General features: G+C 43.1%; 1 protein-coding gene across 1 annotated transcript in view; it reads right to left on the reverse strand.

Moving 5' to 3' along the window:
- Positions 1 to 27,057, reverse strand: part of fam189a1 (family with sequence similarity 189 member A1) — a gene marked incomplete at both ends in the record, with an annotated part of 109,112 nt that overhangs the window by 51,460 nt on the left and 30,595 nt on the right. The window contains one exon of the mRNA XM_080763131.1: positions 10,275 to 10,331. Within this exon, the coding sequence (XP_080619257.1) occupies positions 10,275 to 10,331 (57 nt within the window). The remainder of the gene's footprint in view (positions 1 to 10,274; positions 10,332 to 27,057) is intronic.

A 27,057-nucleotide genomic window follows, 5' to 3' on the forward strand; every position in this document is an offset into this window, starting at 1 on the left:
TATCCACTCTGGGACCAGCCTATATGAAAGAACGTCTGACCAGTTAAACACAGCCTACAGTACAGTACAGTAAAGCCTAGAGTTTGTCCTCTTTGTGCTTTCTTTATGCCTTTATTTTATATATTTTTGAGTGGTGCAACCACTCCAAGGAACAGCAATGTCCGTGTTCACCTACAGTATGTGTTCACCTATGTGGCCATGAGCACCAGTATATGACTATGAGTACCAGTAGGGGTGCTGTTGTGCCAAAAACAGAGAGAGAGATAGTATTAGTGCTGCACTGTTGCCTGCTAATGAGAGAGAGAGAGAGAGAGAGAGAGAGAGAGAGAGAGAGAGGGGAGTTGCACCACTCAGTTCACACGGGTGTGATTTTTTAATGGAGGTACAGACAGTATATAGGCTGACAGGAAATGGGGAGAGAGATGGGGGGAAGACATGTAGTAAAGGCCATCGGGATCGGGAGTGGAACCCGCTGCACACTGCCAGACTGGATTACCAGCAAAGGTGCCTGGACCACTGAGCCATGGCCCAGGCCTCTTTGTGCTTTCTGTCCTATTAGTTATGTATTACATGAATAAGTAATGGGGGGGGGATTGCTGGGGGGGCGCTGATCGGTGAACCAATATTTCTCCAGCGTTTGCTCCATGCGCGCCCGCCCCTCTAGACCAGAAAGCACGCTGGACGCTGGACAAAGCCAGATCCACAGCGGTGGATTCTAACTCCCAGTTAAACTCTGCGGTGGTGGCGTTGTACTTTACCACTGTGCCACCCTTCTTCCTCCTCTTCTCCCCTGCTACACTAATGTTTATTAATGGTGTGTTTGGCTCAATGGGTGCTTAAGATGAAGGCTTCATGAAGCCTCCCTCTGTTGTCCTGCTGCTGCTACTGAGGCTAATCTGATCCCAGAACACTGAGCCCTGCCTGCCTGTTGTTGTCCTGCTGCTGCTACTGAGGCTAATCTGATCCCAGAACACTGAGCCGTGCCTGCCTGCCTGCCTGGGGTTTGATGTTTATTACCTGTCAGTGATTTGTGTATATTGAACATTGTTCAGTGTGTGTGTGTGTGTGTGTGTGTGTGTTCTCAGGAGGGGTGTTAACAGGAGCAGCTGTTGCACTCGTGGTCACACACAGTAGTGAGTTGAACAGTGTGTGTGTGTGTGTGTGTGTGTGTGTGTGTGTGTGTGTGTGTGTGTGTGTGTGTGTGAGAGAGATAAGCATTCATCAACTTAGAGCCCTGTGGTGACCTGACCCTGGGGGCTCAGGAAGATTTATCCCCAGGAAGTGTCCAGCCATCAGTAGGTCCCTATAAATCACATATTCATATGCACGCACGCACGCACGCACACACACACACACACACACACACACACACACACACACACATACAGTACTAGCCTATATAGACTATAGAGGGTATGCGCATGCATAAAGTGAATGGGAAATCGAGTGGCAAATCGAGCGACAAAGTGACATGGCAAAGTGAGTTTAATGTCGTTTAACGTTGTTTAATGCAATCAGATAGGACTTTTCTGTTTGGATGTATGTGTCGAGGCCAGAAAAGTAGTTTTTTGCCACTCAGTAGGCATTCCCGCATAACTTCCGGGTATGATGATGATGTCACGCGCATACCCTCTATATAAACAAAGATTACAGCAGGACTAGGAGGACAAGGAGATAGGCTCTAATGCAAACGGACACATTGACTAGCAGACAGAAACTGCAGAGAGAGAGAGAGAGAGAGAGATAAGGATCAGCAGACTCAATGACTTCATATGGAATCCACTATGCCAAATGGAAGCCATGTTCCTGGAATCACAATGCAGATTATAGACAGAGATAGACGAACCCCAACCCCGCCACCAATCCCCCCCCCCCCCCCCCCCCCACACACACACACACACACACACACACACACGCACACACACACACCCACACACACACAATAAGATCATCATGAAATGTATTTTGATTGAAGCGAAACCCTCAATCTCAGAAGACTATGTTAAATCAATAGACAGGAGGGGACGTGGTATGGATGTGACTATGGAGAATTACAATGCCATAAAGTGTGACAGAACGGCGACGGGGAGGATCATCGCTACAATGATCCACCACTATGCATGGTGATTGGATAATTGCTGGAGATGACAGGAGCATCATTCATGCTGTTGGAGAAAGGTGTGTGCGTGTGTGTATGTACAGTATGTGTGTGTGTGTGTGTGTGTTTCATGTAGATTTATATATAAGACTAGACTACTGTTCTGAAAGTGGGGTCCAGGGATCTGTGACGCATAGCAAGCCCCTGGTCCCTTGGGTTTCTCACTACCCGCCCCGGGTTTCTCGCCGGGGCGGGTAGTGGTTACTTGCGCAAGCAGAGTGTGCAAGTAATGTTATCAGTCAGGTGCTACGATGCGTATATGTCCCTTAGCAGCATATGATATGACGTCATATGCTGGCACGGGACATACGGAAGCAGACCGTGCAGGTATGTTTTCCGTCATGCTACGAAGCGTATGTCCCATGACGTGATGAAGATATGAATGCCAGGGTATATAATTGGTTTACGATGGTGACGTAATGATGATATGTTTTTGTGTCGGGTGGATTAAAGGGACATACGTATCAAACCACCCGAGTAACCACAGTATACCACTAATCAACTCTCAAAAGACATATACATATATATAGACATATGAGCATATTACGTGATGAATATATGTACCAATGCCAGGGTATAATTGGTGGTGACGTAACGATGACATGTTACAGTGTCGGGTGGACTAAAGGTAATGCCCCTATGTATACATGTATGTAATCTGACACCACTGCCATAACAGTGGTGTCATTACCATACTTCTTAAATACTACTTTTTTTCCTCCAAAAGCAAATAGCTAAACCTAATAATTCAATATTGCAAACGTTCTTTCACAGAGAGGCTGAGATTTGAAAGTTTGTAGCGGTCTACAGTACTTGCACGCTCTGCTTGTAAGCTCTGCAAGTAGGCCATAAATGGCCTACTTGTGTGCAACAAGCAAGTATGCACTTGACAGAGTGCAGTTCTAGTTGTTTCTGTGTTGTGTCTGAATGACTTTTGATTTAAAGATGGAGTGCCACATTTTTTTATTTTTCCAGTTTTTCATGTGTCTATGAGGTGACAGTACTTCATTAGACACCCTGGAGTTGTTTTTATGTGCAATTTGTATTTAGGATTTCTTCCTGGAGGCTGAACCCTTGACAGTCAAACGGGCCAATGAAGAAACCGTAATATAGTGACACCACACTATCAGCCCCTCCCCTAACCCCTCCCCCTTTATCATACAACTACAGCTGCGGGTGCGGCTTCAGTTAGTTCAGGTGGATCACCACCCATCACCACCAACCAGGCATACTTAATGAACTGGTGGGCGTGTCCACATAAAAGCATGATTTTAACAAATACTGTACACTTTTTGGAAAAGGTTCTTCCCCCTTATATTGTAATAATACCTGATGATCATGTTTTAGGGTGGAAAATAATGGTGGCACTCCATCTTTAAAAAAGAATGTAATACAAATAGTTCCAATGGCATCTAAATGTAACGTTTTAAGTATATGATCATGCTGCCATACACTTTACATTAATTTTCCAAAAAACCATAGACACCGTAGGTTTCTGCCCAGCAGTGACAAAAAGGCTTAACTGGTGTCTGTGAACAGTATCTCTGTCTGTGTGCAGTCTCTCTGTTTGTTCATCTGTACAGTATGCAGAGACAGTGGTAGTACAGTATATACAATAGGTTGCTCGTGTACAGGAAGGCTCAAAGCCAGAAAGGCAATAGAAGATGACTGCAGGCTCTATAACCACAATGACATTATCTTAAATTGGTGGATAAGAAATGAGTTATTATATTTAAAGATGAGTGGCTGAGGCCTGCGTGGGCAGCCACTGCAGCACAGACACCATCTGATCCCAGGCCGGGGGACACGGCGACTTCCACCAGGAACTCCTATACTCCTGTATTTGAGGTAGTGATCTTGGTATATAGAAATTGATTTATTGGAGATTCTGACAATTGTACGCAAATTTTGATCTACCGGTACTTTTGTTCAACTTTTTTGCTTTGGCAATGTAAACATATTTTTAATCCCCTTTGAATTACATTTAATTGTATGTCAAGCTCACCAACCGTCAGAACTGACAACATGTTATATTTTAAAATGGTTGCAAACACTAATCAGTTGTATTTCCCTCAGGTACAGTATTCTAGCATAAGAGTTCATGGCAACGGCAGCCATGAACTCAAAACGCCTTCAGTCCATAGTACTGTATCTTATTATTATAACAATTCCCAGCAGGTTGAAAGAGTTATAGGCTATTGTGTGTAGGCAGAAAACAAGTAAAGTACAAAACAATAGTCGCCTATGCTCGCTCCACTCATTTCCTCACAGAGGCTGCTTGTTTTCAAATCCCAACAGTGGTAGCTATAAACTGTTTTTTTGTATCTTTGGGGGGTGTTTTAACCGCAAGATCCATTCTCTGAAGCATAGATTAGCCTTATAATCGGATGGACACCTTCTGAAACCATGCTATGGGAGCATCCAACAGACCAACACATCACTCTGTAGTGAAGGATGCCACCACTGGAGAACTATCCTGTCTCCTGATCTGTGCTGATTGAAGCCACAATGAACACTGCAAAGTGTACATAGGAACCCCCGCTGTAGATAGAAACCAGGTTACATTTATTCAGAGCTATAGCAGAGATATACCACATATGGTACAGCCAGTTGTTTATGTGACAGTGAATACATTAACTTGGGACAAACACACCTGCAAGTACATCAGACATAATTTATAAGCTGGAGACAGGGTTGCTTATAATGATTTCAAACAAACAATAAGTGATTGTTATTCATGTCTGACATGGAACAACGACAACAAACAATGGTGCAGCAGACAGTTGGGCAAACTGTGTGCGTCAAGTAAGGACTTACTAGGCCAGAACTCTCTCTCTCGTAATTCTCTCTCTCTCTCTCCCTCTCTCTCGTAATTCTCTCTCTCTCTCTCTCTCTCTCTCTCCCCCCCCCCCCCCTCTCTCTCTCTCTCTCTCTCTCTCTCCTCTCCCTCTCTGTCACTGTGTGTCTATGTCTCTCTCCCCCTCTATCTAACCCCCCCCCCTCCTACCTCTGAACACATAATCCATCACAACAGTCACATATTGTGTAAGACTTTGTGCCAGCAGGGACCCCCCATACAAGATTTGTGTTTCAAAAGATAATATTCCAAATCTGAGCATCCTTGACATGAAAAAGCAGTACACTGCAGCTTGTCTCATCCTACTCCTGGCTTGGTGCATATCAATAGGGGTAAACTTGCCTCGGCATCAATCAACGATGTAGTCTCGGCTGGATAGAGGAATATGTTTTCAAATAGCTCTTTCACAGGCAGAAAATAATTCCCTTTAAATGCTATCACGTTTTTGGGACTTCTTGGGGACAGTAAGGGAGAAACAATACTTATCATCGCTGTCATGCTACTCGTTTAGAAACCTTATTTCTTTGTTTAGTAAATGAATGCTCTTTGTCATACTGTACATACAGTGTCACACAAAAGTAGCAAAAAAGTCACAATGCGTCACAATCGCGATACAACGCGGTGAGCTTGTTGATCTGCTATTTTTGCTATTTATTGAGTGGTGCAACCACTCCTACAACCAGCAATGTCCGTGTACCTGTGTACCTGTATCAGTGGTCATGAGCACGAGTATGTGACTTATTAATACCAGTAGGGGGCGCCAGAAACAGAGAGAGGGGTATTGATGTGCCTGCTGCCTGCTAATGAGAGAGAGAGAGAGAGAGAGAGAGGGAGAGAGGTGTGTGTGTGTGTGTGTGTGTGGGGGGGGGAAATTGCACCACTCAGTTCACAGAGAGAGAGAGAGAGAGGTGTGGGGGGGGGGGGGGGATTGCACCACTCAGTTCACACAGGTGTGATTTTTTTTTAAAGTTAAATTGTCCATCTGGGTTTTCTAAATATTTAACCAATGAAACGTATTAACAAGAGCTAAATAATAACCACATTGGATACATTGAACGCATTTCCCCCCATGTAACATTTTTGGACATAATAAAGCTGCGTTCAGACCTGAATATACTGTATATATATATTCGGTTCTCCCTGTTTGTGCCGTGCCAGGTCACGCCTTGTCCGTTTGCGCAACTTCTCACACACTAATTCTGATGAATCATCTGGACACCCACTGTTGGCAGATGGTTTTTCGACAGTGATGCCAGGCGTAAAAATGTCCAGCTGGCAATGGCATAATCCTATTAAACCTAATTTATGCATCTGCCAAAAAAGTATTTTTTTACATCGTTGAAAAGTTGACAATACAGTATGTCGACGTGATTTTCTAGAAAATGTAATCAGATGAAAGTGAATTTTAGTTGAGCAACATATTGCGTGTCATTTTTTCACCACAGCATAGAGAATTAGACAGAAGTACTAGCTTGTCATGTACTGTACACGGCATGCTACAGTGATGCTGCAGCTACCCCGTAGCAGATGTTGGTTACATCCGCCTCCGTTTCATACGTTGCGATGAAATGCAATGCAAAATTGTAGATCTGCTATTTTTACCGTGCAATGCCATCATACAACAGAATCAGAATCACTACCAGTCAACTACATTATTTTACAACACTATTAACAATATAAATGCTATAATAAAGCTAAAGTAAAAAAAGGAAGCCAAACAATTGTTTTGTCTGGAATCAATGGAAAGGTATGTGCAATGGCTCATGGGAGAATCAGTTCCTTCATTCAAAATATGCACACAGTAGTTGTAAGCCATGCATGTCGGGAGCCACAGGTGATTTTTAACCCGCCGCAACGGGATGTTTGACTTATGGGCAGTCCCCACACAGTCTTGTACCTTCGCATTTTGATGCCCAGGGGGCCTGGTTGGCTATGTATTACGCTTAGATATTCTGAAATGTCTATGGAGAAAAGTGATTTCTACCTGAAATACATGGCGGTGAGTGACTATTTAAGCAATAGTACACGAGAGGGGGTGGTTTAACGTCATAAATGCACGCCTGCGATGCTGCAGGAACGAGCCCCGAAAGCAACGCAGAAGTGCCATTTAAGCCCGATAGTGACGATTCATGACAATAAACTAAAACATTTGGGCCAAACAAATAATTTGCTCGTCCTCATGAAAGGGGGCAGGACTGCGATGCTCTATACCTGCTGTGTTTTCTGTGCTGGTTGCATTCAACTCTCATTTGGCATTCGCTGAATGAAATATTGAATTGATGAAACAAATAATAACAGCATGAAAAAGAGCACATTTCAGTTAAACATCACGATTAATCAACAGTGTAGTGTGTGTGTGTGTGTGTGTGTGTGTGTGTGTGTGTGTGTGTGTGTGTGTGTGTGTGTGCGTGTGCGTGCGTGTGCGTGCGTGACTGCGTGCGCCTCATTTTCATCCTTTTGATTGTCTGTAATTTTTCAACAAGCTGTTCTGTGCCTTCCATTATCATCTTCATTATTCTCTACGCTTTGTCACCACTTGCATACTTACCATTTGTACAGTAGTTCCTACTTCCTGCACATCTAGATATTGTAATAATGTTATTGTCATTATGTATTTCTTTGCATGGAAATGAACAAGATGGAAATAAGAATGAGGCCGAATTGACACAGCAAGATTTTAGTGCTAATTATCCACTCACCTAATTTTTTTGGCACTCACCGACAAATCCCCAAATGGGGGTTTGCCCCCGGAGGTTCTGCTCACTGTGTGTTAATGGGTCAAAGACTGGGAACCAAGCATCGATCTCAGCACTCCAAAAATAAACCAACTCTGGCTCTGTATCGTTTACGATAGTCAGCCACTCATATTTGACAGAGTCTGTTTCTGGGGGAAATGTAAATTATTGGGCAGCGTTAGTGTTTTCTTGCCATCAGTAGATTCTTCATATTCATATGAGTGAATTAAACCGCCAGGATCACGTATTTATATTCGGAACACAGTTTGACGCGATTAACAGAAAACAAGTCAATGGGAATTCAAAATGGGGGGAACAAATGCGACCCGGGTAGGATGTGTATATTACGTGAGACTTTGCTCTATTTTACTATGATCAAGTAGAGTGTACCAAAAAAACTGACCCACAGACAGCAACAGTATATCAATGAATCGAGTACTATGTCAAGCACTGGACATAAGTGATGGATGGACCGACCTTGGCATCTTTAGGGCCTCTCTGCTAGCAGGTTTTAAAACAGGCATTCCACAGAGTATACTCAATGATGAATGAGACTATCCAAGTAGGATTATAAGGAGATTCTCGCCAAGTTTAATTGGACAGTGTTCTATATTGTCAGACTGAAAAATCGAATGCGGTGAAACAAGATATAAAAGTGACGTAAAAAATAATGACCAAAAGTGGAAAAGAAAGGCATGTACAGTACACATAATATACACATGCACTGTATGTACTGTAGGGAGGGCTGTCATTAGAACAGAGCCGCTGTCACTGTTCCAATTACTGGGATTGTGCTATGTATGAGGACTATGCTTTGTTACGCACTGCAGTCTAGGTTTTTGCATAGCATTGCTGTCAGGCAGAAATGTTGTATCGCCAAATAGATTTCAACTTTTGATGTTTTTTCCGTAAATTAACTGATTCTTGACCAAAAAAAATTGTATTTTGTTTTTAAACGCACAGCTCCAAAAACGTCTTAGATCGCGGTCGTATGCAACATATGAATGCCTTTCGGCTGCTAGGCTTTCGATAAACAGGAAATGAACCGGAATTGAAAAAGTCTGCCTCCGTCCACTGCCTCCAATGTTAACTGATTCTTTTTAATCCATTTATCTCGTATTGTTTTCCCAGATTGGTCAAAACAAGCTTCACTAAAATCGTGGTTCACTTTAATAGACGTTTTTACTTCCGGTTCACGGATCGTGAGTTTTTGGTCTTCAAAATAAGAGCTTGCTCTGAAAAGACGTGGCAGGGGTGAACAGGGGGCGAAATAAATCTGGCAGTAAATTAGTTAATGCACTACTTTGTCTATACTACAGTGTCACACAAAAATTGTGAAAATAACTTACAAGCTCATGAGTTGTGTGAGCGTGTATATTTTTGCTATATACTGTAAGTAGGCTAAAAGTAGCTAGTTAAGAGTGTCTGTTGTTTCTTTTTGAGTGGTGCAACCACTCCAAGGAACAGCAATGTCTGAGAGAAACAGAGAGAGATAGTGTTGCACTGTTGCCTGCTAGAGAGAGAGAGAGAGAGGCAGGGGGAGAGGGGAGTTGCACCACTCAGTTCACACGGGTGTGATTTTTTTAAATAAATATTTAACCAATGTTTAACCAATGAAAAGAGCATGTGACTAAATAATAACATTGGATCAATTTGACACTTTTTCCCATTTCCTGAAAAGTAACAATTTTGGATATACAAGTTTTCTACGATAGTAATCACATACACACATACACATTTCTTTCTCTCTCTCTCTGTCTCGGTCTCTCATGACACGACAGTCAATTACAGGTTTGCAGACTCCATCATGTGAGAATATCATTCCCTGGAGCCTTTACACGAGGCAGAGATACATTACTATGAACTAACATACTTTGACTGGGGCTCCCGAGAGTCAGCATACATTACACGATGAGTGGGCTTAAACCATTTGTTCCCTGCTCAAACTGAGACTACAGATGAGTGGGCTTAAACCATTTTGTTCCCTGCTCAAACTGAGACTACAGAAGTAGAAGCTGCTGTATAACTAGAATAGCAGATCTAAAAGCAGATCTAGATCTTGCATCTTTACTTTTCAGGAAATGGGTTTGGTTCCAATGGATCCAATGTACTTATAATTTAGTCACAAACTCTTAATACCTTTTAAAATGTTTCTTCTACTCTTATGTATTTTTTGTAGTTTTAGTAAACAATATATCCTTGGGAGTTTCCATGCCCCTGTCTAGAAAACATTACATCTTTCCTGAGATGAATTGATAAAGTTACACAGTACCATGCTGCCCTGACATGTAAAGCCACAATAATCAGAGTTGAAGTGATGCAGGCTGCAGAGAAACTTCACATTGAATATTTGTCCTTCGTAAAATAAGTACCTGTTCCTCATTATCTTCCACTGACAAGCGTGCTACATTATAATAGCCAGTTCTATATTTATTTTAAACACACCATTTACCTGAAAAGGTCAGTTCTACACCTGCCAATTAAGTTAGGCAGATTAAGGGTGATACTTCTGGAGGTTACTCACCACAAGAGAGAGAGGTCTTTTCCAGGACACGACTCCAATCAGTCCAGACAGTAGCACCTGAAGCAACAAAATACATGAAAGATAGTGTAAGACACTGACAATGGTGTGAAACAGAATACATTTTGTATTAACAAAATAAGTAACAGCAGCTGCCTGCCGTTCATGGCTGAACACAGTCCTAAAACCTCTGTTTACTGATTGAGTCATACTGACCCACACGTCCCGCATTCGAGGTAGTCTTCAGTAGCCAGATGAGATATCTAAACTCGGTTGCTGGAATTGATTAATTAGTATTTTATATACAGATCATAAACTATTTCTTCCATCACTCCCTCAATGTGTGAGGCCATCAGGCCTGTCGTTGCATCCGCACTGCTTTCAAGTGATGAAGTGGTAAAAACTCATGCATGTAAAACCATTCATTAGTCCGTTGACCAGCTAAACCCCAGCATCCTATTCAACATTATCCGGCAAAATAAACTGGATATTGTTTGCTGGTGGTTTATGGTGGTGAGATCAACAAGCTCACAATGTGCCACATTGTAGAGTGCTATTTTGTAGGCTATTCATTGTAGCCTACTAATTATTATTTTAATCCTCAGGTATATCCCACACTATCTTGTACCATTGTGTGCGTGGACATACATGAACTCATTTCATGCATCAGTACAAAGCCGTTGGCTTTTTTTTGCCGTATTATACTTTCGATAATGGTGTCAAAATAATGGTCACCGTTTTGTGTGTTGTTTTCTTCAAGCATGTCTCACAGTGGTGTGGCGGTGTAGTTTCACTGTATCTTGGTGAGAACACACACACGTGATCAGAGTGCACGTGAACAAAGGGTACCCATAGCCTCTGGCAGAGTCTCACTCTGCCTTAAAGCCTCCTTCACCCTCCTTCACCCTCCATTACACACACACACACACACACACACGCACAGGCGCACACACACACACACACACACACACACACACACACACACACACACACACACACACACACACACACACACACACACACACACACACACACACACACACACACACACACACACACACACACACACACACACACAGGCGCACACACACACACACACACACACACACACACACACACCTCCACTCCACTCCGCTCTCTATCCATCCCTCTTTTTTTTCCTTCCTTGTCATTTCTCTTTGTTGTTTTTTACACTCTATACATCAGCTTTTTCTACTTCATTCATCAATCACAGACACAGGCGCAAAAAAAAATACAGTAGAAATAGCAGGCTTTACGATGAACGGGAACATACTGTAATTGAAATAAACTGTCATTGTCTTCTTTTATTTTTCTTATCTCCTCTCCTGCTCTACCCTACCTGTCCTTTTTCTCTTCACAGAAACTACAGATGATAGCACACTGAATTTGAAATAGATTGGTAATAGGAGATTAGGAAGGAAACAGAAATACACCATGTTTGGTCCCACCGTACCTATCCTATGCTATCCTATCTGACAAGAGATTAAAGACACTGTGCTATAGAGCGCCGAAGTCCTGATGTCACTCGCTCATCCCCTGGTTCTGCCTGGTTCAGGGAAGTAATTTCTCTATGGAGAATAACATGGGGTCATCTTAAAATCGTTTCATATAATCATTGTGGTCCAAAAATAAACAAGCTGTCTCTGCGTTATTGTCAGGGAGGTGTCTCTGTATCGTTTGCGACCGTCAGTCACTCATACTGTATATGATACAGTCTGTTTCTAGCGAAAATGTAACTAATTCAGTAGCAGTAACAATAGCGTTTTCTCTCAGTTCGTTGCTTATTCATATCCATATGAGTGAAACTCCGGGATGACATGTTTATTTTTCAAACACAGTTCTTATATGAGGCGATCTAAAATCCCCCTATGTGGATTACAATGCAAATAAAAAGTACATGAACCCGTGGATTTGCGCCCTCTACAGATATTGACTTCGGTTTCACTCTGAAACCGAAAGCTGTGTGTATTTGAACCCATCCCTTCAGGGTATGGGACTTAGCGCCATTGTTTACATGTCACAGAGAGATGGGCAGCAAGGCTTGTGGCTTATTTCTAACCTATAATGTTTGGGGTGTGAATGCTTTCTAGATCTTCAAGCGGGGCCTGATCCAGAAAAGGTGTGGAAGCGCTGGTCTAACCCATTTTGGTCGGGAACCCCTTTTGTTGTTAGCATTATGTTATGCTTTAGCTATTGAAAAATAGCAGATCTACAAGCTCATAGCACGCCACCGAGTGGCGTGCTACGAGCTTGTAGGTCTGCTATTTTAGAAAAATCGAAGAACGACTGACAGAAAACTGTCAGGTCATTTTTTGAATCTGATCTCAGGTCAAAATGGGCCCCAGAGACAAGGGTTTGTGTGGAAGCGCTGGTCTAACCATGTACGCTACATCCAAAACTGTTACAGTACGTTTTAAGTAACAGCGGGCAACAGTGCATTATTTGTCAATGGGACCCGGCGACTAGTCGAAAAGTGGGAGGAGCAACTGGGCGATTCGATTAGGCGATGTGTCGGCCGCTGTTAAAACATACTGTGAGTGTTACTATCACATTTAGATGTTATGTAGTCAGATCCCACGTTCATTATGTTGACCTGCCATTCTATAGCTTGTATAGTTTCAATGTACAAATCTTGGGATATTATACTGTTTAGACTGATGATAGGTTCTTGGTTTACCTATGATCCAAGTCTACAGTATATTACAGTTACCTACTGTATGCATTTGATGTATTCCCTCGTGTTCACCTTGCTTACTGTAAATCGCTCTGGATTGCGAGTGTCTGCTATAAATGCCTAAATATAGTCAATCACTTTTCATTGGTTCAATATTGATAAAACCCACAGATACACTGAACACTCAATCACTTTCACCCTCCCCGCCAAAAAAAGAAGGAAGAAAATTTTAAAAATATAAAATAAATACAAATAAAATATCGGGTTCGTATCACAATGCATTATGAGCTTGTATAGATATTCATTACTTTTGTGTAACACTGTAGTATGACACCATGACAAATGGCTTTACGCAACAACAAAAAAAGAAGAAAAGAAAAAGAAAGAAAAACTAAAAGTTGAATTATGGAGATAGAAGGTTTCTGCCTGACAGCAACCAAGAGCTATGTCTATCTGCCTAGACTCTTCTAGTCTTATCTCTCACGGCATTCGGCCCGTCCTCCACCTCTGCCAGCCTCTATGCAATGCGTGTATGCGTGTGTGTGTGTGTGTGTGTGTGTGTGTGTGTGTGCATGCATGCGTATCTATTCTCGGGGAGGAGAGATAATGGCAGGAACGCTGTGATAGCTTTATGGCAGTCATTGGAGGCTTTTCCCCTTGGCTGCTCACTGTACAGGATTAAGATGCAACACTTAGACACATTCGTTATTGAGGCTTGGCTATAGCAATTCAGCTCACGCACGAGCAAAAGAAAAATGAATTGATCACTTGTTTGGTGGCATCAGTTTGAAACAACGTCATTCTCTTTGGCAGAAAAATATCAAGGTCTACACATCCTAGATGTATACATTTTATTTTATTTATTTAACCTTTATTTAACCAGTAAAAACACGTCGAGACTGCGTCTCTTTTACAAGTGGGAACTGGCCAAGAGGCAGAAATAAAATTACACTTAAATACCACATCGTCAATGTGGTCTGCTCCCTGGTCCCTCTGCACCAAACTACTGTAGATCTGTACTTGGTCTGCTCCCTGGTCCCTCTGCAACCCCCCCCCCCCCCCCACTGTTCCTCAAAAGTATCAACAGCAGAAACATGAATCAATGCTTCCTCTCTCCACAGTGATTACATCAGTACTGTACCTCATCAATACCTCCAGCTATCAACAGAGAGCTGGCTAATTACAGACCGCAGAGAGAAGGATCCCTGCAGTCACCAGCTTTGTCTAGGGGTCGTTACACGCACGCATGCACACAATTACTATACATACGCACGCACTGGCTGTTTTTACCCAGCTCTAGTTTTTATCCTGATCTGGAAAACAATAACTATAAAATCAGCATAGGTAGGGTTTCATCCCCTTATTCAGTCCGGTGAGAAGCAGGGATAAAACCTAACCCCACCACCGGCGATAAGGAGGTATAAACAGAGTGGGCCATAAACTAAAGCAGAGGTTTGGACCCCGGTCAGCAAATCGAACCCTCCATATAACATTTACACATATGTGCAATTCTCTTTCCAATACTACTGACTGACACAAGAGACTAACGACATGCTACTGGTCAAGCTAATATAACTCAGTAGAAATATTTCTACTAGTAGTAGTAGCCTAGCTCAGTAAGAACAGCGCCCTTACTTATAATTAAAATAATTCAAGCTATAACAGTACAGTATATACTAGCAGATACTTAATTTACAGTACACAGTATAATCGCATAATAGGCATCATTTAGGCACACAGACATTTTTATTCCCCCCTGAGACAACTGCGGCTGATGCTATACAGTAACTTGATGCTAGGTTTAGTCAAATCTACCACGTTGGAATTTAAATGAACACAATTTCCAAGGTATCTGATTAAATGAGTTGTGAAGGCGAGCTAGCGAGACAAATGAAAATAATGAGGGATGTGTGAATAAATACATGACAATGAGTTTATGAGTCAGATTTCTTTTGTCACATCAACATATGTTTATGATGAAGCTGCAGGGTTGATTACGTTTAAAATGTGTCTGTTTATTTTCTTTCCACACTACAAATCTTTTAAAACAGTTTTCTGAAATACGTAGGTTTCTATGTCAGTGGTTCTCAAACTTTTTCATGTCAAGGACCCCCATAAATTATATATATATTGGCCATGGACCACCACCACCATATCTCAAAATATTTTGTACCAGAAGCAAAAATGTTTGCTTTAAAATATATATTGAAAGGTTTGCACACATTTTCTAAGATCTTTTTAAAATATCAGATCTACAAGCTCACTATGAGTTTGTATATCTGCTACTTTTGAATAATAATAAAGTGGTCACACAGATGCTTTCCTGGTTTTAATGGGTTAATACCGTGGAGATCTATGGATGCCAGAAGTACTATGGATTCTAGTTAAATCACAAATGTGTGACTTATTCTTATTCATTTATGCATGGCACCAATCAAAGAAGCCATTACCAAGACTGAGACGTTTTAGAAAGCAGACGGTTTCTCAAAACATCATCACAGCCGAGAGTGATGGGGTCCGGCGTGGTTGCCGTGGTAACCACATGCTGGCCATTTGCCAGGATCCATAATGTTGGCTCATCATCTGCAGCTGTCGGTAACAAACCTTGTATCTCCGTATTTCTATTCTATTTTCTCCTTTGTTGTAAATTAATTGCGTCATCCCAAAGTAGCGAAAATAGCCGAGCTACAAGCTCTCTTGTGAGCTATTTTAGCTACTGTTGGGTGAAAGTGTTTAAGTGTGTCTCTGTGGGTTTTTATAAATATGAAGTAATGAAAATATTGACAGAATCTCGTGACTAAATAACTAGATCCACTGGAACACAGGTTTTGCCCCTCCCCCATTTCCTGAAAAGTAACGTTTTTAGACGTACAAGGTTTCTGCCCGCCAACGACCATACGATCCTACACGTGCTTCTTCTATACCTTCATTTCATACATCATTTCATACACGTCGAGATCATTCGTACTGCATCTTTGAAAATGTGACAAATTCCATGGTAACCGCTAACACATGGATTCCAAAATAGAAAGCTTTCCCACAGGGAGTAGCTAATGACTGCGACACATCACACACACTGTGACACACACACACACACTGTGACACGCACGCACACACGCACACGCACACGCACACGCACACACACACACACACACACACACACACACACACACACACACAGTGGCACAAAGATGAGGACACACACACACAGTGATGTTACCGCTCAACTGTCAAAAGAAAATGCCTTTCATTCCGATCCCTCTGCTGGAAAGGTCTGTTAAACACTTCCTTTATCTTTTCAATTATCTTGGATGTTCAGTAGTAAAAAGTGAACTCTCCTCCTAACGCTGCAGACATGCCTGGAGGCTGTTTCCATACTCTTTCTATTGAGGGCCTGTTATAATTCTTCGACACTTATTAACAAACAATGCGTTTTAAACGAGAACAACTTAACTTGATCTTAGAATACAGTACACCAGGGGTAGGCACCAGGGGTAGGCATCTTAAGCACCCCTGTGCCAACATTGGCACAGGGGAGGATGATCACACTGGCATAAGTATGAGAGAGAGACCTTTGTTCTTTTAAAATAAAAAAATCTAATTCCCCTCACATTGACGAATTACGTATATACTGCACCTAATTCTACATTAATTTCAAACTACTAATTATGACTGGGGAGAGAGTCTGGGACATAGTGGGTTAATATAGTCTAATGATCATTACATCCTGATGTGAAAGAAAATAGTTCTAAAGGTTGTTATGTATACAGCCTATGGACAATCAGTTGAAATTTAAGTTTTATGTTGTGTCATAATTAAACTTAATATTGCCACCCCTACAGTACACCATCAGCAACTGTAAGAGGACATAGTCTAGTACAGTATGTGATATCAAGATACTTGCTGCACTAGGTCTCATTGAGGTGTTTCAAACCTCCTCTAGTACAGTATGTGATATTAAGATACTTGCTGCACTAGGTCTCATTGAGGTGTTTCAAACCTCCTCTAGTACAGTATGTGATATTAAGATACTTGCTGCACTAGGTCTCATTGAGGTGTTTCAAACCTCCTCTAGTACAGTATGTGATATTAAGATACTTGCTGCACTAGGTCTCATTGAGGTGTTTCAAACCTCCTCTAGTACAGTATGTGATATTAAGATACTTGCTGCACTAGGTCTCATTGAGGTGTTTCAAACCTCCTCTAGTACAGTATGTGATATTAAGATACTTGCTGCACTAGGTCTCATTGAGGTGTTTCAAACCTCCTCTAGTACAGTATGTGATATTAAGATACTTGCTGCACTAGGTCTCATTGAGGTGTTTCAAACCTCCTCTAGTACAGTATGTGATATTAAGATACTTGCTGCACTAGGTCTCATTGAGGTGTTTCAAACCTCCTCTAGTACAGTATGTGATATTAAGATACTTGCTGCACTAGGTCTCATTGAGGTGTTTCAAACCTCCTCTAGTACAGTATGTGATATTAAGATACTTGCTGCACTAGGTCTCATTGAAGGTGTTTCAAACCTCTTAAGTGCCTTTATGTGTAAATCAGCAGAGACGAGCTGAGCCGCCAGTGTGCACAGCTCACAATACTGGTGTGTCAGGGAAACGCAGCACTCTGGCCTGTAATGAAATGGAGAGCTGCTGATTAAATGGATGCCTAAAAGGGCATTCTCTTTTAAAAGGGGTTGAGGTTTGAATTGACAGCTATGGTTACTGTGCTGTACTTTACTGTACCGTGCTCTGGTGCACGGTCAGCTGGACAGAGGCCATTACCACAAATGGCACAATGTGTCATCAGCTTTTTACTGCTAAACATCAGTGATCAATGATGTCACCAAGGTTGTCCTTGGTGACATCCATGAACTGGCTTTCAGAATATTATCTTACGTAAAAGATGGACCCATAAAGTCAAATTAACACTATGGATGTTGTATAGTGTGGTGGCTATATGCTATACCCGGAACATCACATTTCCATAGTTCCATTGCCTGTCTAATAGGACAATGGGAGAGAGAGTAAGGAGGCTGTAAGGAAATGTAATGTAGTCGCTCTCAGACAGAAAGCAGGTATCTCCATATTTCACATTTTTATGTTTTTCCACAAATTAATGACTACTTTGTCGTACAACAGGGTCACGCAAAAACAGTATAGTGTAGATCTGCAATTTTACAGTACATATGATTAACAAGAAACTGTCACTAAATAATAATACGGTACATTGGAGCCATTGGAACACCGAGCCATTTCCTGAAAAGGGACAGTTTGACATACAAGGTTTCCCCCCCGACGTGACGATATGTACATGTATGTGCGTGCGCGTCCGGAGCAGTGATGGAGAGCTGCAGTATCGGGGGAGCTGTAGTTTAGTGATGGTTGCGTGACCAATTCTGCTCTGACCTTATAGTCACCTTCACGTCCCTGCCTGTCAGTCTAGAGGATGGTTCGAGAACTGTGTATGTATATGTGTGTGTGTGTGTGTGTGTGTGTGTGTGTGTGTGTGTGTGTGTGTGTGTGTGTGTGTGTGTGTGTGTGTGTGCTTGTGTGTGTGTGTGTGTGTGTGTGTGTGTGTGTGTGTGTGTGTGTGTGTGTGTGTGTGTGTGTGTGTGTGTGTGTGTGTGTGCTTGTTTGTGTGTGTGTGTGTGTGTGGTATCATCCTGTAGACAAACATCATCATCATCATACTATAATTCAGTCAATGTCTGTCTGAATGTGTCAGAAACACCGCCATATCTCCTCACCGCCTGCACCAATCGCTCCCACCTTTCACACAGGCATTGACCATAATAATATGGAGGTCTTAACGAAGCCCTTTTTCCAATTTAACAAATTATAAATTAATAATTAATTTATTAGTGAAAAAAAAATGAGAAAACGCACCCAGGGCGCAGTACACCCGGCGGGGCAATATCTCACAACGGGTAAGGGCTAGTACAGAATAACACACTCTTTCTCAACATCGTATTCAGGGATCCAAATGTAGCCGTGCGAGTCTGAAACTCCACGAGCGTATAAAAGGATATTGTACGCTCTCTGAGTTAAAGTAGCTATAAGCAATAGGCTATGTCAAAAGTTTAATGACCTTTTTTTGGTTTTTTGGTTTGGTATTCAGACAGCCAGCAATGAGTAACACTCCCACAAGAAATGTGTCTCTGTGACACATCTAGGGGCCACAATCTGCATTCAAAGATGTTGTCAAAGCTTTGTCATTGGTCGAAAAAATATCTGGTCGAAATGCCTAACCAATTAGGAAGTAGACAGGCAAATCGACCAATGACAAAGCTTCTAGAAACATCTTTGAATGCAGATTGTAGCCCCTAGATGTGTCACAGAGACTTTGGGAGCGTTTTACCCATTGCTGGCTGCCTGAAGAGCAAAAAAAAGAAAAAAAGAAAAAAGAAAAGGTCATTACATTTTTGACGTATTATTGCTTATAGCAGCTTTAAAAGAACACTGTCTCCCATGGTGTGACATCATCTAATATCCAAAATCTCCACGTACACACACACACACACACACACACACACACACACACACACACACACACACACACACACACACACACACACACACACACACACACACACACACACACACACACACACACACACACACACACGCGCGCGCGCGCGCACACGCACAGTCGCACACACAAGCAATCTAAAGCATTTATAGGGCTAATGGATGATGTTTAGAGCTTAATAAAACTTGAATCCGACCTCACAAGTACAAAACCATTGTTTAGAGAAGACGGCACAGACTGAAGCTACTGTATGACTCATCACAATGATCACACAAACACTTCTGGTTCAACCAAAGAGTTCACAGCTGTCTTGTAGTTTTAAAGAGTTCACAGCTGTCTTGTAGTTTTAAAGAGTTCACAGCTGTCTTGTAGTTTTAAAGAGTTCACAGCTGTCTTGTAGTCTTCTTCAGGATTCTGGCAATACCACCAAGTTTATAGCCATCAGATGGTGGCATATAATCGGTTAATTTCAAGGGCCTCCACCATCTGAGTAAGTCCATAGAACCCTATTTTGCCTCTGGTAGCCCATGCGTCCATGTTCATTTAATTGCGTGTACAAATACTTTGTACACTCACATTCATCAGCCATTCATATCCGATATCCCTCCTATTCTCCTAGTCAACAATTAATAACTCCTTCCTTTCCTTTTCTTTCCTTCACCCTTGGTCCCTTCCTTTCCTCCCTCTCTCCCTAACCCCTCCCCCAACCCATCACTTCCCATTTGGAGGCTCGGCTCTAGCGGCAGCACCTGGCCACCACTGTTGCCATGGAAACAAGAGGATCAACAGCAGGTCGTCCGTGGTTGCCTGGGGGGACGGCTAGCGTTTCATTCTCCAGTCTGTCTCTTCTTGTTTCCTGCTTCCCATCCCTGTCCATTCACACACGTGGTGGACAGTAGCTAAGTACATTTACTTGAGTAATCTTTCAGAGTAAGTACATCACTGCTACATTGCAAATATTGTAGCCGACTTTTGACCCACTTAAGCCCAATTTCAATAATAGTGAAAATAGCAGATCTATTGTGTTGGGGTGCTATACGCATTGAGAGCGTGTAAATCTGCACTTTTCACTATTTTATTTACATACATCAACTATTCTACAATTTTACTTTGTATTACTTTTTGGTCTTTGTTGGGGTTCTCTGATGTACATATAGTACCCCCAAAATAATTACATTTGAGCGTAAGATCTTAATTTGTATTTCTGGGTATTTCTGAAAATGTGTACAAAAACGCGCTGTCCTGATTTGCTGCCTTCATGTAACAATCCCAACCACCAGGGACAATACATTTTTTCTCTGCCATTTTTTAACAAGTTTAGTTTATATTTAATGATGAAACAATTAAAGCAACCGGCAAAGACAGGACTAGATGCTGATCTGGTATAGAGTGGATACAGTCTGTGACCAGATATAAATGAATAGGCAGTAAATAAATAAAAATCACACCCGTGTGAAGTGAGGGCACTCATCGTACATCAAGAATGGTGGTCCCTTATTGGCCGGCCATCGACATACCCAGCTGATTTGCTGGGTATGTCGATGCTACCCAGCACATGACAACAATTCTCCATTCACTGTCAATGGCATTAAATGGTTATGTCCTACACTATAGCTCTATATAGCCTAGGAGGGGCTAGCGCCTCAAAAACAGGCTTTCCTTACTGTGTGAGGTTCATTTGGTGGCAAAGGCTCCACAACTGAGTGTTCCTCTTGCCACAGAAAATGTCAATGAAGGCACAGTGAATCTTTTCCTACAGTAAGGTACACTGTGGTATAGATATAGTGCGTTTGGAAAAAAAAAAAAGAAAAGGCCTTCACTGAAAATTCCCTGGACAGCACTTGAACAGGTCATTCATCATTGCAGCTGAAAAACCTTCAGAAGACAGACAGAAAAGTGGTTGATTAGGCTGTAACCTTTTGATACAAGGACCATATCAAATTAAAATTCTAAATTCAAAACAGCGAGAGAGAGAGAGAGAGAGAGAGAGAGAGAGAGAGAGAGAGAGAGAGAGAGAGAGAGAGAACTTCCAGAAAAACTCCCACATAAAATTGCCCCAAATCTAATTCATGCTATGGTACAGTATATTATATTGTCTTTAACTGTATGTTAGACTGTATGTTTAGACTGTATGTTATTACGTTATGTTAATTCTAGCTCACTCTCATTTCAATATCCGCCCTTTAATCAAAAGATGGTCCGGACTCCAGGGTTCCCCAGGAGTCTTTATACTTTATAATTTGGAAAAATATCTATTTTTGGATCCCTCATGCTTCCTTCTGACTGTGCATGAGGAGTCTTATATCTTATAAAAAACATTTTTTTAAGATAAAGCTGATCTACCAGCACCCAACATTCGATTGTACATTCAATATTTTGCCATTCAATACGGTTTGTCAGCCTCTGTGTCTGTGTCACAGCCTCTGTGTCTGTGTCACAGCCTCTGTGTCTGTGTCACAGCCTCTGTGTCTGTGTCAGCCTCTGTGTCTGTGTCACAGCCTCTGTGTCATTCAATACGGTTTGTCAGCCTCTGTGTCTGTGTCACAGCCTCTGTGTCTGTGTCACAGCCTCTGTGTCTGTGTCACAGCCTCTGTGTCTGTGTCACAGCCTCTGTGTCTGTGTCTGTGTCACAGCCTCTGTGTCTGTGTCACAGCCTCTGTGTCTGTGTCACAGCCTCTGTGTCATTCAATACGGTTTGTCAGCCTCTGTGTCTGTGTCACAGCCTCTGTGTCTGTGTCACAGCCTCTGTGTCATTCAATACGGTTTGTCAGCCTCTGTGTCTGCCATCCCCATTTCCCCAGTGCCTTGATTGTTAGTTTGACACCGTTGTATGATTAAGTATAAATCAAACTTTAAGTGTTTAATTCTAGACTCCCAGAGAGTAAAATTAGCACTCAAGACTTGGACGGGACGGTCCCACCACTGGGGGCCTCGCTCTGATTGGACGGGACGGTCCCACCACTGGGGGCCTCGCTCTGATTGGACGGGACGGTCCCACCACTGGGGGCCTCGCTCTGATTGGACGGGACGGTCCCACCACTGGGGGCCTCGCTCTGATTGTCGGTGTGGTGAGAATGCTGCAGTCTATTCACAGCAGCCTCGGCCAAAGTCATTACAAGAAAACGACTAAGAAAAACCCCACATTGTGGTTGGCAGGGAAGTGGTTGAGCAACGCCTTCAAGTCAGGAGGCAATTATCACTGGCAAAGACATCAGCGAATGATTAGAACCATGCATCACATTTTATTACTCCTCTCTAATTTCTCACACACACCGCGCGCATGCACACAGACAGACACACACACACACACACACACACACACACACACACACACACACACACACACAGTAACACACACACAGTAACACACACACAGTGACACACACACACACACACACATGTAGAGCAGATGATAGATCTTTCAGTGAGATGAGTCCTCAAATATGCCTCATCTCAAACTCACGGTATTTATCTTATTCTGGTTGTCACCAGTCGCAGACTAAATTAAATACACACGGGGGACACTTCAAGGAGGGCTGATGCATTTCAGATGTGTACGCGTCACACTTTCTATGCAGCATAGACGAACATGTAGCAATGACTACACTGAGCTGAGGCAGCGGCATCCGGTGGTTTTGTGTAAACCTGATTACAGCAGTGGGATTTGCCACCGTGACTTGGCTTTCATCACTTAAGCCCTATCCACACAACACATTGTGAAAGTTGCCATGCGCTGTGAGTTTGAAAATCGGTCATTTTTATGCGTTAAACATTTCCGCTATAATACGGTAACATGGCCAAAACCAGCTGTAAAGTTAATAATCAGTCCATCAGATCGTTGTGCATACATTGCTGTCAAGCAATGTATGCACAGCGATCTGATGGCATACCAGTGGTTTTCAACCCTTTTCATGTCAAGGTCCATATTAAGCGTTTGAGCCACGGACCAGCATTTGATTAGATTTAGCCTAGTCCCAAAACGTTGATTGCCGTTGGATAAGATTTTGTCCACAATTCCATGCTGTATTGATGTGGCATAGCAGAGATAACAGGTGTTGATAAAAATAACAATTCTTTATACATTCTCTATAATATTGTGTAGACTTCTTGTAAATGAATGGAGCTCATAGCTTTAGTTCAGGATCAGGACCACACCTCCAACGCAGCTAGCTCCACCTCCTATCAAGCCAACTCCAATCGGGTCACCTCCACCTGTATATAAAAGCCCATCCAACCCCCTGTTCTCCCTCTGTTCTCTCTTTCGTCACCCCCCCCCCCCCTACCCTAATTCTCATCCTACTCCCTCTAACATCTCCTTCAACAGGTCCCTAAGGGGGGTTCGTTGTGCCCGGGAGCATGGCGGATCACCGAAGCCTCCCCAAACTCGGCTTGAATTACCCAATGTCCAGCTGGATGGCCAGATGACCTGTCGTGGGTCATCTTCGAATAATGAACAGAACGAAGATGACCCACGACAGGTCATCTTCGTTCTGTTCATTATTCGTTTCCTTCATCGTTTCATGCATCTTTCGTTAATAAAATCTGTTAAACGTCCTCATTTGGTGGTGTGGACCTGATGTTGATGTTTAACAATAATTTAACGCTTGAGAGCATACTATGGTCCATTTGGTTTCATTTTACACTCTCAAGAGTTAAAGATCTATAAAGATGTATAAGGGTTCATTTGGTTACCAACTCTCCATCATTTAGCTGGAGACCACCTGAAACCCCCCCAAGGACCACTGTGGGGCCCCGAACCACTGGTCTATACAAACACAATCGCCTTCGGTGACATTTGTCACTTCACATCAGTCCTACAGGCTGGGGCAGTGCCTGTCAGCACGGAGGTATATCAGTCCTACAGGCTGGGGCAGTGCCTGTCAGCAGGGAGGTATATCAGTCCTACAGGCTGGGGCAGTGCCTGTCAGCAGGGAGGTATATCAGTCCTACAGGCTGGGGCAGTGCCTGTCAGCACGGAGGTATATCAGTCCTACAGGCTGGGGCAGTGCCTGTCAGCAGGGAGGTATATCAGTCCTACAGGCTGGGGCGGTGCCCGTCAGCAGGGAGGTATATCAGTCCTACAGGCTGGGGCAGTGCCTGTCAGCACGGAGGTATATCAGTCCTACAGGCTGGGGCAGTGCCTGTCAGCACGGAGGTATATCAGTCCTACAGGCTGGGGCAGTGCCTGTCAGCAGGGAGGTATATCAGTCCTACAGGCTGGGGCAGTGCCTGTCAGCAGGGAGGTATATCAGTCCTACAGGCTGGGGCAGTGCCTGTCAGCAGGGAGGTATAGGATGAAGGCTCGTCTTCACATCAGTCCTGCAGGCTGGGGCGGTGCCTGTATCCTGAGAGAAGACAGACTATGCACCCACTGCACACTAAACGAAGTGGAAACCGAGCTACACTTCCTAACCATCTGTCCATTGTACCAAGACATCAGAGACACATACTTCCCACAGATTACAACCACACAAGGAGATTTTGAAAAAATGACCAATGACAAAAAACTCCCATATCTGCTGGGCGAAGTACAACAATGTGCAAACACAGCAGCAAGATTTGTGAGTTGCTGTGATAGGAGAAGGATATCAAATGGAACACAACCACCCTAAAGACTAATCATTGTGTATATTCCTGCACTATACCTGCATCAAGTGATCTTGGTACACAGAAGTCGATCTATTGAAGATTCTGACCTTCAAAGTACATAATTTTTGTTCTGATTGTATTGCTGTATCGTTGTATTGTTCTTTCTGCTTTGGCAATGTAAACGTATGTTTTCTCATGCCAATAAAGCCCTTTGAAATTGAAAAATTGCCTGTCAGCAGGGAGGTATATCAGTCCTACAGGCTGGGGCAGTGCCTGTCAGCACGGAGGTATATCAGTCCTACAGGCTGGGGCAGTGCCTGTCAGCAGGGAGGTATATCAGTCCTACAGGCTGGGGCAGTGCCTGTCAGCAGGGAGGTATATCAGTCCTACAGGCTGGGGCAGTGCCTGTCAGCACGGAGGTATATCAGTCCTACAGGCTGGGGCAGTGCCTGTCAGCAGGGAGGTATATCAGTCCTACAGGCTGGGGCGGTGCCCGTCAGCAGGGAGGTATATCAGTCCTACAGGCTGGGGCAGTGCCTGTCAGCACGGAGGTATATCAGTCCTACAGGCTGGGGCAGTGCCTGTCAGCACGGAGGTATATCAGTCCTACAGGCTGGGGCAGTGCCTGTCAGCAGGGAGGTATATCAGTCCTACAGGCTGGGGCAGTGCCTGTCAGCAGGGAGGTATATCAGTCCTACAGGCTGGGGCAGTGCCTGTCAGCAGGGAGGTATAGGATGAAGGCTCGTCTTCACATCAGTCCTGCAGGCTGGGGCGGTGCCTGTATCCTGAGAGAAGACAGACTATGCACCCACTGCACACTAAACGAAGTGGAAACCGAGCTACACTTCCTAACCATCTGTCCATTGTACCAAGACATCAGAGACACATACTTCCCACAGATTACAACCACACAAGGAGATTTTGAAAAAATGACCAATGACAAAAAACTCCCATATCTGCTGGGCGAAGTACAACAATGTGCAAACACAGCAGCAAGATTTGTGAGTTGCTGTGATAGGAGAAGGATATCAAATGGAACACAACCACCCTAAAGACTAATCATTGTGTATATTCCTGCACTATACCTGCATCAAGTGATCTTGGTACACAGAAGTCGATCTATTGAAGATTCTGACCTTCAAAGTACATAATTTTTGTTCTGATTGTATTGCTGTATCGTTGTATTGTTCTTTCTGCTTTGGCAATGTAAACGTATGTTTTCTCATGCCAATAAAGCCCTTTGAAATTGAAAAATTGCCTGTCAGCAGGGAGGTATATCAGTCCTACAGGCTGGGGCGGTGCCCGTCAGCAGGGAGGTATATCAGTCCTACAGGCTGGGGCGGTGCCCGTCAGCAGGGAGGTATATCAGTCCTACAGGCTGGGGCGGTGCCCGTCAGCAGGGAGGTATATCAGTCCTACAGGCTGGGGCGGTGCCCGTCAGCAGGGAGGTATAGGACGAAGGCTCGTCTATATAGGTCCTAGGAGGCTCTTCACCAGCAGGGTACAACAGCAGTGCTACTGTAAGCAGTTGGAGGAATTCATTGGCATAATGACTAAAGTGGGGAGAAAAAGGGAGACAAATAATTGCCTCCTCTAAATAAAAATAAATACAATCTGGTCCCTGTGAGTGCATGAGCAGCACTACAGGTGAAGAAGACATCCAATCTATTCCTCCACTCTTCTCTGACCGGTTTGTGCCGGTCCATATTACACAATCATGTCATGCTCCTACCATGTGTTTCTTTATAAAAGACAGAATACATGTTTTTTAATATATTTTTGATTAAAGTCCTATACGGAATATGGCTACTGATGATAAACAAGGGTAATTATGTGTGAAAACCAGCCAGTTCAGGCCAATATGCAGCCCACAGACTACCGGTTATCTGTTATCTCAGGCTGGACATTAACCACATTTGGAATGGAGGTAAAAAAGTAATCAAATAAAACCTGGACAGCTGCTGTGCATTCATA

This window comes from Protomyctophum bolini (assembly GCF_963924005.1).
Source record: "Protomyctophum bolini genome assembly, chromosome: 1".
Taxonomy (NCBI): Eukaryota; Metazoa; Chordata; class Actinopteri; order Myctophiformes; family Myctophidae; genus Protomyctophum; species Protomyctophum bolini.